Source organism: Scyliorhinus canicula, chromosome 10, assembly GCF_902713615.1.
Source record: "Scyliorhinus canicula chromosome 10, sScyCan1.1, whole genome shotgun sequence".
Taxonomy (NCBI): domain Eukaryota; kingdom Metazoa; phylum Chordata; class Chondrichthyes; order Carcharhiniformes; family Scyliorhinidae; genus Scyliorhinus; species Scyliorhinus canicula.
In genome coordinates, this window is record NC_052155.1 from 49,773,685 (window position 1) to 49,788,495 (window position 14,811).

The 14,811-nt window shown below is 49.0% G+C and overlaps 1 protein-coding gene across 1 annotated transcript in view; it reads right to left on the reverse strand.

Annotated features, from left to right (window-relative positions):
* Positions 1-14,811, reverse strand: part of LOC119972345 (unconventional myosin-Id-like) — a 218,448-nt gene that overhangs the window by 108,910 nt on the left and 94,727 nt on the right. Inside the window, exon 14 of the mRNA XM_038808882.1 lies at positions 11,791-11,923. Within this exon, the coding sequence (XP_038664810.1) occupies positions 11,791-11,923 (133 nt within the window). The remainder of the gene's footprint in view (positions 1-11,790; positions 11,924-14,811) is intronic.

Consider the following 14,811-nt stretch of genomic DNA (forward strand, 5'->3'; position numbering starts at 1 on the left):
TGGTAGTGTGATAAGGAGGACCGCCGCCAGTACTGCAAGAAGCTCAACGACCTCCACCGTGCCACACGGTGAGTTGGAATCAGCCCCCTGGCATCGGTCATGCTGGCCACCCCTGGGGGGGGGAGGGGGGGATGAAGGGATTGGGGAAATGGAGGGATTGGGTGAGGGGTAGATTTGGGGGGGGAGGAGAGATTGTCGGGGAAAGGAGGGATGAGGGAGAAGGAGGGCTGGGGGAGAAGGAGGGATGGGGAAGGAGGGATTGGGAGGATGAGGGATGGGGGGAAGAGCAGTGAGCTGACAGACAATGCCTCCTCCTTTGAGAAAGGGGCGATGATGAGAGCCTCCTTGTCCTTCCGGGCATGACGGACCTCTCCTTCCTCCGGCTGTTCCCGCAGGTCCTCACCAGTCTCGTCCAGCCCGTCCTCATCCTCCTCAGATGAGGCCACATGTCCCTTCTCTTCCTCCTCCAGCATGTCACCCCGCTGCTGTGCCAGGTTGTGGAGGGCACAACAGACCACCACAAAGCGCAAAACCCTCTGGAGAGTGTACTGCAGTGCACCACCAGAGTGGTCCAGGCATTGAACAAAGAACAATGAGAACAAAGAATATTACAGCACAGGAACAGGCCCTTCTACCCGGCAGGGCGGGGGGTCCTGGCGTACCGGAGTGGCGACAACCACTCCGGCGTCGGGCCTCCCCAAAGGTGCGGAATTCTCTGGTTTGAGACAGATAGAGTTGTCATCGCTGGTTTGTTGCCAGTGCCACATGATAGCGAGGTTAGGAATAGGGAGAGAGTGCAGTTGAACATGTGGCTGCAGGAATGGTGTAGGAGGGAGGGCTTCAGGTATTTGGATAATTGGAGCGCATTCTGGGGAAGGTGGGACCTGTACAAACAGGACGGGTTGCATCTGAACCAGAGGGGCACCAATATCCTGGGAGGGAGGTTTTCTAGTACTCTTCGGGAGGGTTTAAACTAATTTGGTTGGGGAATGGGAACCGGATTTGTAGTCCAGCAACTAAGGAAGCCGATATTCAGGACGCCAAAGCACGTAGTGACGCAGTGGGGAAGATAACACTGACAAAGGAGAGTACTTGCAGGCACGAAGATGGGTCGAAGTGTGTATACTTCAATGCAAGAAGCATCAGGAATAAGGTGGGTGAACTTAAGGCATGGATCGGTACTTGGGACTACGATGTGATGGCCATCATGGAAACTTGGATAGAAGAGGGGCAGAAATGGTTGTTGGAGGTCCCTGATTATAGATGTTTCAACAAGATTAGGGAGGATGGAAAAAGACATGGGGGGGGGCATTGTTAATTAGAGATAGTATTGAGGAAATGAACTGAAAGGCATAATGGGTAGTTAGGCCAAGTTAGGAGTAACATTTTACTGCAGTAGAATAAGGAGGTAGGTTGGGGACTTTTAAACAGCAACTGGGATTCAAGGCAGGAAGAGGGGGATGGGCAGCCACTAAGAGCATTTCTTTGTTGCCAAGGATACTGGGAAAAGGGGCCTCAGGCCAAGTTGAGGAATGTGGGGAGAGCTTTGCATTTGTTGCATTCCGTTGCCTTATTTGGTCGTATGTATGTGAAATTTGATGCAACTTGAATGTATCGGTACAGAAATGTTTTGCCCCGTTGTTCACTCTGGCTGTTAAAGATCCAGGAGACATGGTTGTGTCCTGCTCTCCCAATAGACTGAGTCACCCAGCTAGCTGGTTAAAATAAACAATAATTAATACCTGCAAATTTGTCTCAAATTTTATTGAGCGCAGACTGGCAGCAAAAGAATCAGGATTGTCAGTATAACAGCTGCAGAAAGGCAGTTCGAGGAGGATCTGCCTACTGAGGTAGTATGGGTTGAAGTCAGAAATAGGAAAGGAGCAGTCACCTTGTTGGGAGTTTTCTATAGGCCCCCCAATAGCAGCAGAGATGTGGAGGAATAGATTGGGAAACAGATTTTGGAAAGGTGCAGAAGTCACAGGGTAGTAGTTATGGGTGACTTCAACTTCCCAAACATTGAGTGGAAACTCTTTCGATCAAATAGTTTGGATGGGGTGGTGTCTGTGCAGTGTGTCCAGGAAGCTTTTCTAACACAGTATGCAGATTGTCCGACCAGAGGGGAGGCCATATTGGATTTGATACTTGGTAATTAACCAGGGCAAGTGATAGATTTGTTAGTGGGGGAGAATTTTGGAGGTAGTGACCACAATTCTGTGACTTTCACTTTAGTAATGGAGAGGGATAGGTGCGTGCAACAGGGCAAGGTATACAATTGGGGGAAGAGTAAATACAATGCTGTCAGGCAAGAATTGAAGTGCATAAGTTGGGAACATAGGCTATCAGGGAAGGACACAAGTGAAATGTGGAACTTGTTCAACGAACAGGCACTACGTGTCTTTGATATGTATATGCCTGTCAGGCAGGGAAGAGATGGTCACGTGAAGGAACCATGGTGGACAAGAGATGCTGAATGTCTTGTTAACAGGAAGAAAGAGACTTATATAAGGCTGAGGAAACAAGGTTCAGACAGGGACCTGGAGGGATACAATATAGCCAGGAGGGAACTGAAGAAAGGGATTAGGAGAGTGAAGAGATGGCATGAAAAATCTTTGGCGGGTAGGATCAAGGAACCCCAAGGCCTTTTACACATATGTGAGAAATATGAGAATGACTAGAGCAAGGGTAGGTTCGATCAAGGACAGTAGCGGGAGAGTGTGTATTGAGTCTGAAGAGATAGGAGAGGTCTTGAACGAGTACTTTTCTTCAGTATGTACAAACGAGAGGGGCTATATTGTTGGGTAGGACAGTGTGAAACAGACTGATAAGCTCGAGGAGATACTTGTTAGGAAGAAAGATGTGTTGGGCATTTTGAAAAACCTGCCGATAGACAAGTCCCGCAGGCCTGACGGGATATATCCAAGGATTCTATGGGAAGCAAGAAATGAAATTGCAGAGCCGTTGGCAATGATCTTTTCGTCCTCACTGTCAACAGGGGTGGTACCAGGGGATTGGAGAGTGGCGAATGTCATGCCCCTGTTCAAAAAAGGGAATAGGGATAACCCTGGGAATTACAGGCCAGTTAGTCTTACTTCAGTGGTAGGCAAAGTAATGGAAAGGGTACTGAGGGATAGGATTTCTGAGCATCTGGAAAAACACTGCTTGATTAGGGATAGTCAGCACGGATTTGTGAGGGGTAGGTCTTGCCTTACAAGTCTTATTGAATTCTTTGAGGAGGTGACCAAGCATGTGGATGAAGGTAAAGCAGTGGATGTCGTGTACATGAATTTTAGTAAGGCATTTGATAAGGTTCCCCATGGTAGGCTTATGCAGAAAGTAAGGAGGCATGGGGTAGTGGGAAGTTTGGCCAGTTGGATAACGAACTGGCTAACCAATAGAAGTCAGAGAGTGGTGGTGGATGGCAAATATTCAGCCTGGAGCCCAGTTATCAGTGGTGTACCGCAGGGATCAGTTCTGGGTCCTCTGCTGTTTGTGATTTTCATTAATGACTTGGATGAGGGAGTTGAAGGGTGGGTCAGTAAATTTGCAGATGATACAAAGACTGGTGGAGTTGTGGATAGTGAGGAGGGCTGTTTTCGGCTGCAAAGAGACATAGATAGGATGCAGAGCTGGGCTGAGAAGTGGCAGATGGAGTTTAACCCTGACAAGTGTGAGGTTGTCCATTTTGGAAGGACAAATATGAATGCGGAATACAGGGTTAATGCTAGGGTTCTTGGCAATGTGGAGGAGTAGAGAGATCTTGGGGTCTATGTTCATAGATCTTTGAAAGTTGCCACTCAAGTGGATAGAGCTGTGAAGAAAGCCTACGGTGTGCTAGCGTTCATTAGCAGAGGGATTGAATTTAAGAGCCGTGAGGTGATGATGCAGCTGTACAAAACCTTGGTAAGGCCACATTTGGAGTACTGTGTGCAGTTCTGGTCGCCTCATTTTAGGAAGGATGTGGAAGCTTTGGAAAAGGTGCAAAGGAGATTTACCAAGATGTTGCCTGGAATGGAGAGTAGGTCTTACGAGGAAAGGTTGAGGGTGCTAGGCCTTTTCTCATTAGAACGGAGAAGGATGAGAGGCGACTTAATAGAGGTTTATAAGATGATCAGGGGAATAGATAGAGTAGACAGTCAGAGACTTTTTCCCCGGGTGAACAAACCATTACAAGGGGACATAAATTTCAGGTGAATGGTAGAAAATATAGGGGGGACAGGCGCCGGAATGTGGCGACTAGGGGCTTTTCACAGTAACTTCATTGAAGCCTACTCGTGACAATAAGCGATTTTCATTTTTCATTTTCATTTTTCAGGTAGGTTCTTTACCCAGAGAGTAGTGGGGGCATGGAATGCACTGCCTGTGGAAGTAGTTGAGTTGGAAACATTAGGGACCTTCAAGCGGCTATTGGATAGGTACATGGATTATGGTAGAATAATGGAGTGTAGATTAATTTGTTCTTAAGGGCAGCACGGTAGCATTGTGAATAGCACAATTGCTTCACAGCTCCAGGGTCCCAGGTTCGATTCCGGCTTGGGTCACTGTCTGTGCGGAGTCTGCACATCCACCCCGTGTGTGCGTGAGTTTCCTCCAGGTGCTCCGGTTTCCTCCCACAGTCCAAAGATGTGGAGGTTAGGTGGATTGGCCATGATAAATTGCCCTGAGTGTCCAAAATTGCCCTTAGTCTTAGGTGGTGTTACTGGGTTATGGGAATAGGGTGGAGGTGTTGACCTCGGGTAGGGTGCTCTTTCTAAGAGCCGGTGCAGACTCGATGGGCCGAATAGCCTCCTTCTGCACTGTAAATTCTATGATAATCTATGATTAATCTAGGACAAAGGTTCGACACAACATCGTGGGCCGAAGGGCCTGTTCTGTGCTGTATTTTTCTATGTTCTACCAGCACGAGCGGCCTTTGGCTCCCTGCCGGCCGCCGCAAATGGCCTTTCCGCCCCGCCAGCCGGCGCGAATGGCTGGTCGAAAGGCCTTCGTTGGCCGGTGTGTGGTCGCGCATGCGCCGGAGCATCAGTGGCTGCTAACATCATCCCGGCGCATGCGCGGTGGGGGGGGGGTCTCTTCCGCCTCTGCCATGTGGAGGCCGTGGTGGCGGCGGAAGAAAAAGAGTGCCTCCACGGCACTGGCATGCCCGCCGATCGGTGGGCCCTGATCGCGGGCCAGGCCACTGTGGGGGCACCCCCCGGGGTCCGATCACCCCGCCCCCCCCCCCCCCCCCCCAGGACCCCAGGGCCCGCTCCCGCCGCCTGCTCCCGCCGCACCAGAGGTGATTTAAACCACGTCGGCGGGAGAGGTCTGACAGCGGCGAGACTTCGGCCCATCGCGGGCCGGAGAATCGCCGCGGGGGGCACGCCGACCAGCGCAGCGTGATTCCCGCCCCCGCCGATTCCCGGGTGGCGGAGAATTCCAGCCATGGCGGGGGCGGGATTTACGAAGGCCCCAGGCGATTCCCCGACCCTGCGGAGGCTCGGAGAATTCCGCCCCAGATTCCTCATTTGGACCTACTACTTATTGCCCAAATGATCTGTATCCCTCCATTTCCCACCCGTTCATGTGTCTATCAAGATACATCTTAAACGTTGCTATCGTGCCTGCCTCCACCACCTCCACTGGCAATGCGCTCCAGGCATCTATCACCCTCTGTGCAAAAAACTTCCCCCGCACATCCCCCTTAAACTTTCCCCCTCTCACCTTGAACCTGTTCCGCCTTGTAATTGAGTCTTCCACCCTGGTAAAAAGCTTCTCACTATCCACCCTGTCTATACCTCTCATAATTTTGTAGACATCAATCAGGTCTCCCCTCAGCCTCCATCTTTCTAATGAAAACAATCGGAGTTTATTCAACCTCTCCTCATAGCTAACACCCTCTAGACCAGGCAGCATCCTTGTAAACCTTCTTTGCACTCACTCCAAAGCATCTGCATCGTTCTGGTAGTGTAGCCACCAGAACTGCACGCAATATTCCAAATGTGGCATAACTAAAGTTTTATAAAACTCAATTGGAACCGTATTTTGAGCAGTCCGATGCCCCGCTCAATGACAGCACAGGTGGTAACATGGGCCTCATTAGAAAATAGAATATAGAACATACGGTGCAGAAGGAGGCCATTCGGCCCATCGAGTCTGCACCGACCCACTTCAGCCCTCACTTACACCCTATCCCCGTAACGCAATAACCCCTCTTAACCCTTTTGGTCACAAAGGGCAATTTATCATGGCCAATCCACCTAACGCGCACGTCATTGGACTGTGGGAGGAAACTGGAGCACCCGGAGGAAACCCATGTAGACACGTGGAGAACGTGCAAACTCCGCACATAAAGTGACCCAGCGGGGAATCGAACCTGGGACCCTGGCGCTGTGACACCACAGTGCTTTCCACTTGTGCTACCGTGCTGCCCTAAACATATATCGTTGTATCGGGTCTCTGCATCGGTCACCAGCCAGCTCCTCAGCAGGTACCACTTATCCCCCAAGAGCCAATCCATCATTCTGGGGCAGTCTTCGAGGATGCCAGGGATCTCCCAGTGTCCAAGTATGTAGCTGTCATGCACAAATCCTGCAGACGGGCACCTTGATGGGCTTCGTCCAGCTCAATTTTTTTTAAAGTCAGCAGCCTGGGCATACAGGGCATTGTAACTTAACAAATGCACTTGTGTGCTGTGGCTTGTGATATGTTGCACAATTCCCTGCTTGAGTCCTGGAGTCAACCTGTTGCATAAAAGTTCAGGACTGCAGTGGCCTGCACTATCGATGGGAATGGGTTTCCTCCTCCTTCTCCATTGGGTGCCAAGCCTGCATGACCTCTCGCTGGAGACCCGGATAGTTCCCGGGAAGCTGTTAGATTGGTCTTCCATCTCGTTAATGAGATGGAGATTGCCCTTAATTGGTCTTAATTCCACATCTAGGCGGGATCCAGAACCTGCCAACGGGAGCAGGCTGGTTAGATCAAGAACTAATCCTGCGACCCCCCGAGTTTGGCCTCTGTCGGATTTAACCGGCACACACAGATATGGACTGGATGCAATGCAGCCGTTAAATCGCACCCTATAACCTTCTGCATGACATCCCCATGTCCCAACAGCAGGCAATGATCTTCCAATGTTTTTAGATTAGCCCCATGGATTATGTCTCACCTGAATGAAAATCTCTTATTGCTACAAGTAGGCTTCAAATAAAGTTATTGTGAAAAGCCCCTAGTCGCCACATTAGGGCGCCTGTTCGGGGAGTCTGGTACGGGAAGTGAACCCGCGCTGCTAGCCTTGGTCTGCTGTACAAGCCAGCTATTTAGCTCACTGTGCTAAACCAGCCCCTGGCAGCATTGGCAGAAAGGGATTACTGTCTTGGATTCTACTCAGATGGGAACAGCTGATTAATTGTGATGACAGGAAAACATGACAACTGTCCCAGGAAGGACAAGAAAGAAGTGAAAGTGGAATCATTTGTCTTATACTACCTTGGTAAAAGAGAGACTGTGAAAGGGATAGGGACAGCAGGCCAGAGCCTGCATCACAGTTAAACTGAGGCTGTTTTTGTTAGAACAGAGGGAACTTTGAGGTTATTTGAAAGGAGTGTTTTAAAATAATGAAAGGGTAGAACATGATGAACAGAAACAGATTATTTCATGTGATTATGGATTCTAGAACAAGGCGGTTTGATATATATGATTAAATGTCAGAGATTTAGGACAGATCTGGATGTACAGATAGGTTGTTTGTAATTGAGACTTGCGAATGAATGTTATATGAGTGAGACTGATTTTGTGTGCGCGTGTGTGTGTGTATTTGTGCTGAGTGTGTCTGTGTGTACCCATGTGTGCACTGGTGAGGCATGCGAGTGAGGCAAGTGAATGAGTATTATTGAGATAAATTAATGATTTGTGACTGTGATGTGTATAGATGAAATGAAATGAAATAAAAATTGCTTTTTGTCACAAGTAGATTTCAAATGAAGCTACTGTGAAAAGCCCCTAGTCGCCACATTCCGGCACCTGTTTGGGGAGGCTGGTACGGGAATTAAACCCGTGCTGCTGGCCTGCCTTAGATAGAACAGTACAGCACAGAACAGGACCTTCGGCCCTCAATGTTGTGCCGAGCAATGATCACCCTACTCAAACCCACGTATCCACCCTATACCCGTATACCCTATACCCGTAACCCAACAACCCCCCCCCCTTAACCTTACTTTTTACACTACGGGCAATTTAGCATGGCCAATCCACCTAACCCGCACATCTTTGGACTGTGGGAGGAAACCGGAGCACCCGGAGGAAACCCACGCACACACGGGGAGGACGTGCAGACTCCGCACAGCGCACAGACAGTGACCCAGCCGGGAATCGAACCTGGGACCCTGGAGCTGTGAAGCAGTTATGCTAACCACCATGCTACCGTGCTGCTGTACCTTGCTACCTTGGTCTGCTTTAAAAGCCAGGTATTTAGCCCTGCGCTAAACCAGCCCCAAATTGTGTGTATGTGAATGAACTGTCTGTGCGCGTGTGTTTGAATAAGTTCTGTATCTGTGTACAGGCTAAGTGTGTAAGTAAACAATGCATGAGACATGAGATGAATTGTCTGTGTGTATGTGAATGCGTTTTGTGTGTGCATCTAAATCAGCTGTGAACCTGTGTGAATGAGATGTGTACCCAAGTGAAAGAATTGTGTGCGTGTGAGACGTGTATGGGCTGTGCATGTATGCGAATGAATTGTATTTAAGGTATGTGTATGAGCAGTTACTCTATGTGAATTGGTTGTGTGTATGAGAATGAATTGTGTACCTGTGTGAATGAGTTGTATGTGAATGAGACATGCATGAGTTATTTGTATGTGTGAATCAGTTGTGTTTACAATATGTGTTTATGATGTGGAGATGCCAGCGTTGGACTGGGGTGAGCACAGTAAGAAGTTTTACACCAGGTTAAAGTCCAACAGGTTTGTTTTGAATCACTAGCTTTTGGAGCACTGCTCCTTCCTCAAGTGAATGAAGAGGTAGGTTCCAGAAACATATATATAGACAAAGTTAAAGATGCAAGACAATACTTTGAATATAAAAGACTCACATTTAAAGTATCATCTTGCATCTTTGACTTTGTCTATATGTATGTTTCTGGAACCCACCTCTTCATTCACTTGAGGAAGGAGCAGTGCTCCAAAGGCTAGTGATTCAAAACAAACCTGCTGGACTTTAACCTGGTGTTGTAAGGCTTCTTAATATGTATTTAAGTTGTATCTGGGGGCAGAATATTCTGAGCCCACTAACAACCGGAAGCTTGGCGGATGGGGGAACTTAATTTGACACAAGGCCAAAAATAACTTTCCCGCTAGCGGGATGAAATTTAGCAATTAAATTCTATGGACTTTGAAGTGGGTTAAAAGCAGGTAGAGCTCCCTGACAAACAATGTCAGGAAGCCCTTTTGCATATATTAGCAAGTCATGTATGATTATTAAAAGGTCACCTCACCAGAAACAAGTTATCCCACCGAACTAAATTCTCTGCCAGCACAATATTAGAACATTCACATATTAGACTGCACCTAGTGAGGTAGGCTTCTTCCGTAATTAATGCTGCATTGTCCTCTTTGGGGAGGGTCTGTAAAATGGCAGCCTTTGCTTGAGACCGGGTGCTGACAGTGCAAGTTGCTTGGGGGATGACCAAGGAAGGGTTAGCAGGGAAGGGTGGGGCAGTGACCGAGCAAAGGAGAGAGGGTTAGTGCAGGCTGTCTGGGTGTGTTTTATAAATGGCACCCGGACTTTCAATTCTGTGAGGTAATAGCAGGGACGCCAACGTGCTGCTTGCCCTCTTACGAGAATCAGCGAGCTCCTTGTGGATGCACATGTAATAGCTGAACGGATGGGGCCTGATAGAATGGGGTCAGGCATCCCGCCCTCAGTGGAAATCATTCCCATTTCCACACCTGCCACCAAACATAGGCTCCAGAATGGAAGATCCGGGGCAGGATTCTCTCAGCCTGGGACCGGGACCGGCGCGAATCGTGCCACGCTGCCCCGGCGCCATTGGCGCCCGGGTGGTTGGCGCAGCCCGGGATGGGCCGAGTGGCCGTGGTAAAAACGCCGAGTCCCACCGGCGCTGTCCACACCTGTTCTCAGCCGGCGGGAACTCGGCGTGGAAGGGGAGGGGGGGTCCGACCCTAGGGGGGGGGCCTCCGATGTGTCCTGGCCCACAATCGGGGCCCACTGATCGGCGGGCCGGTCTCTCTGGCTGGGGGCCTCGCTTCCTCCACGTCGGCCCCTGTAGTCCTGCGCCATATTGCGTCGGGGACGGAGCGTTGAAGGAAGCCACTGTTGAGTTATTTGTGAGTGAGATGCGAGAATGAGTTGTGAGCGAAATGTATGTATGGACTACACTTCTGTGTGAATGAGCTGTCAGTCTGGGCTGTGCATGCATGCAATCAGGTTTTGTGTGAGTGGTAATGACTGCCAGTATCCTGCCCCTGACTAAACGCTCCTTGGAGCTGGTAACTGGCCAATGGTCAGTAAAAGCTGTGCCCTAACCTGGAGCTGCACCATATGGGTGGTGATGGGTTCCAGTTCCCTCTGGGAATCGGAACTCCTGTGGCAACATGCACTTTTACAAACATGTTACAGTCTGGAGCTGCTGACAGTGATTGGAGAAGCACCAATTTCTTTCCATTATATTGTTGATCAGGAATTTCTTAGCTACCATTGGCATGTGTTGAAAGGATTTACAAGTTAATGCTCGTCCTGTTCACCTGCATTACGAACACACCTTTCTTGGGTGGGACTAAAAACCAAAGCTTCTGGGCGGGATTCTCCGACCCCCCGCTGGGTCGGAGAATCCCTGGGGGGCGGCGTGAATCCCGCCCCGCCGCTCCGACGCTGGATGCCGTATTCTCCGGCGCCGGATTTTGGGCGGGGGCAGGGTTTACGTCGCACAGGTCGGGGGCCGTTGGCAGCGGTCCACCTGGCAATTCTCCGGGCCCCGATGGGCCAAGCGGCCGTCGTTTCCTGCCCAGTCCCACCAGCGTGAAATGGTCCATCACGGCGGGACCGGCTTTTCGGCCGGCTAGGTGAGTCCTCGGGGGGGGGATCCAGCCCCGGGGAGGGCCCACACGATGGCCTGGCCCGCGATCGGGGCCCACCAATCTGCGGGCGGGCCTGTGCTGTGGGGGCACTCTTTCCTTCCACGCTGGCCTCTGTAGGGCTCCGCCATGGCTGGCATGGAGAAGAACCCCCTGGCGCATGCGCAGGAACCCGCTAGTCGGAGAACCACGCCAGCGGTTCTGCGCTTGTGCCAACTCATGCCGGTCCTTCGCGCCGGTTGCCGTGGCTCCAACCCCTCCGCCGCTGGCCTAGCCCCCGGAAGTGCAGAGGATTCCGCACTTCCAGTCGGTCCGACGCTGGAGTGGTTCGCGCCGCTCTTGACACCATCATCGGGCCATCCGGCCAGTCGCGGGAAAATCCCGCCCTCTGTCTCAGAGGCAGGGACCCCAAATACTGCACCACAAGACTCCCTGCGGCATAGAAATGGGTGGGAAAACATTTGGAGTAGGTGAATAATGAAAGAATTGAGCTCTTAACATTGAAGATGATTTGCACTTGGCTGTAATCGTGATATGTGAAATGTGGATGGCTGTATGACTCAGATAGAGACAGGTTCAATTGAGGCATTCAAGAGGGAATTAGGTTATTATCTGAAAAGGAAGAATGTTCATTTGGAGAGATGGCAAAGACAAGACAGGCTGAACGGCCTCATTCTGCACTGCAACAATTCTGTAATTCTGTGGTAAACTCTCTTTACCTTACATTCCAAGTTAACAACAAGTGCAATCATGGAGCTCCTGAAGAGGGTTGCAGCCGTCAGTGGTCGTTTGGTGACTTCTGTGATACTTAGTTGCCCGTCTGGCCACATGTCTTTCAACACAGGGTTAGAACTAGAAATAGAAAGAAACACATTTCAGTTAGTTATGCTACCGATTTTTCACTAATTAAGGCTGGCTATGTAAGTACAAGGAATGTGGGGTGTTGTGCCTTTATAATGATGTAAAGGCACCAATCGGTTAGAAAGAAATGGGTCAGCGCGTGTGTGTTCATTTATTGAGTCTAGACACATGTGAACATTTATACATGGACAGAAAACTTGAATACATATCAGAGTTGCAAAGAGGTGCCTGTGCTCTGCTGAAAACAAAAGTGAAACTAAAACTGGATTGCATGGTACATTTCCTTCCGAGCATGTCATGTTCCTATTTATTAAAGGCGGATTACAACATAAGATTTCTCTCTTTCTCATCCAAGTGTTGGGATCATGAATCTCTGGGGCAGAAATAATGCAGATTACATACAGAGTAAAGTTCCCTCGATACTCAAACTATTAATCCCAGAATTAGTACAGCAGACACTAGATAAAGAATACACCTCCCATTACTCTTCCAACTCAATTCATATCAATTAAGATGCAATTAAGTGCCCCCTACATGTATCAGTACCATTTCCGTTCCACATGCTGCAAATGTTCTTACCTCTGTGAATGGAGGTAACAACTCTGAGATTGAAATTTGATCGTGTATTTTCAATGCTAGCTTTGGGTGCTATTTTGGGTCTGAAATAGCTGCCGTGCAGAGTATGACCAATTCTGATTCAGGCTATTTGAAACGCCAATCTCTGGCTAGGTTTTTAGTGCAAGTGCTGGGAGGGTGCACTGGAAGTATTTATAATATCAGTCAACTTGTAGAACAGATATGCTATTTTCCAGCTGAACATTCTTATCCAATCCATAAGCACCCAAGCTCTTCAGGAATCAATTCTCCTACTAAACCTAAGCAAGGAACAGTGTGTGTGTGAATTCCACACTTCAGTAAGGTAGAGCTTACTGAAATCTACCACCGATTTGCAACTGTAACTGTAGCCACGTAATGTCCAGTTGATGTGCGATCACACTCAATGTATCACACTTGTCCATTATCCTGGCACAAGTCATGCCGGGGCAGCATGCTGACACAGTGATAAGCACTGCTGCTTCACAGCTCCAGGGTCCCAGGTTCAATTCCACCCTCGGGTCACTGTCTGTGCAGAATCTGCATGTTCACCCCTTGGCTGCTTGGGTTTCCTCCGGGTGCTCCGGTTTCCTCTCACAGTCCAAAGATGTTCAGGTTAGATGGGTTGGCTGTGATACATTGCCCCTTGCTGTCCAAAAGATTAGGTGGGGTTATTGGATTACGGCGATAAGGTGGGGGCATGGGATTAAGTAGGGTGCTCTTTCCAAGGGTTGGTACAGACTTGATGGGCCAAATGGCCTCCTTCTGCACTGTAAATTCTATGATACCTATATCCTGCACCAGAGTCACAGAGGTTGGCTACTATACAAGAAACCAGAGGTTAGCTACTAGGCAATGCGGGCTGTCTGCTGATCCCCCAGTTCACAATCATAGTGTATATTGATCCAGTTTTAGTTTCATTTTGCTTTCAGCAGAGTGGGCACGCAGCTGTGCACACATGGACAACAATTCATATAACAAGAGCCATGTTGCCAGCCAAACTGTCATTGAGCAGATCACTGGAATGCTGAATCTTGCAGTCCTCTCTTAAGTTACCTGAGAATTCCTCATGCTCTGCTATGTCCTGCACAATCTTGCCAACATGAGGGCACAGCCTTTACCAACAGATAGACTGTTGGTAAAGGCTGTTTTTTGTAGTGATTTTTCAACAAAAATCACTACAAAACAAACATTCCAACAAGCTTTATGAATTAACATCCAATTGTTCATAGAAAAGTCAACTAATCAACTATGTGCATTCCCTTAATAACTGCCGTCCACCTGCCTTTGTCTATCCTAGTGCGACACCAGGGTCTGCTGGACGGCTGCTGACTTTGAGTTGGGGTGAGTACAGTTGACCTTGCAGGATGGCTCCAAACAGTTCTGGGCCTAGAAGGCCTGACTTTAGGCTGCATCACCTTGGTGAGGACGGCAGCAGTTTGGACTGCTGGCTGATAGCTAGAGCACTGGAGGAGTGACAATGGTAGGAGAATGAACTATGTCACCCTGAGAGCAGAACCACTATCACTGCCCCAGGAGGAACCTGAGCAATCCTATCTTTATCAGGCCATGAAGGAGTCCCACACCATGTAGTTCAAAGAAAATTAGTTTGTTTACAATATCTATTATATACATCACATGTAGATCCCAACTGGCTCTGCCTTGCCATGCCTAACTGGCTGGCTTTCTATATCATACAACTATACATTGTTTAGAGGTTCCCCACCCCCTTACCGGGGGAAGCTCTTATTCTGCAAGGTTACTGGAAGTTAGTTTATCCCACCTTGTAAGATACTTGTGAATTCTAACACCTATCAATTTGATGGAGGACACCCATTGGAACATTGACACCTGTAGCCAGATGACAGCAGTCTGGGCATGTACATAACAAGTCGAGATTGTGTGAGTTTAACCTGGGCTTTTGCTGCAGCACCAAGATATTGAGTTTCTTTAGCTTGTGCTGCAATGAAAGCTGAGGCACTAGCCATTAGACACTGTATCGTGGTAGGTGCAGAGTTTGGTAAAGGAGTTGGTCACCAGTGCCACACCAGAAAGGACATGTTCAGAGCTTTGCAAAAAGCCACGCACAAAGTTGTGTTGGACTCCTCCCTGTTCCTTGCACATAGGTTTGCCGGTAGGCCAGTCCAGATACCATACATTTCTGCTTGCATACACATCAGTCTTTTTTGTTCATTGCCGCCAACTGCTTTCCTATCTGAAACCTCTGCAGTAACACCAACACCTTCTATCAAGCTAATATCCATGGGGCGGGATTCTCCATCCCG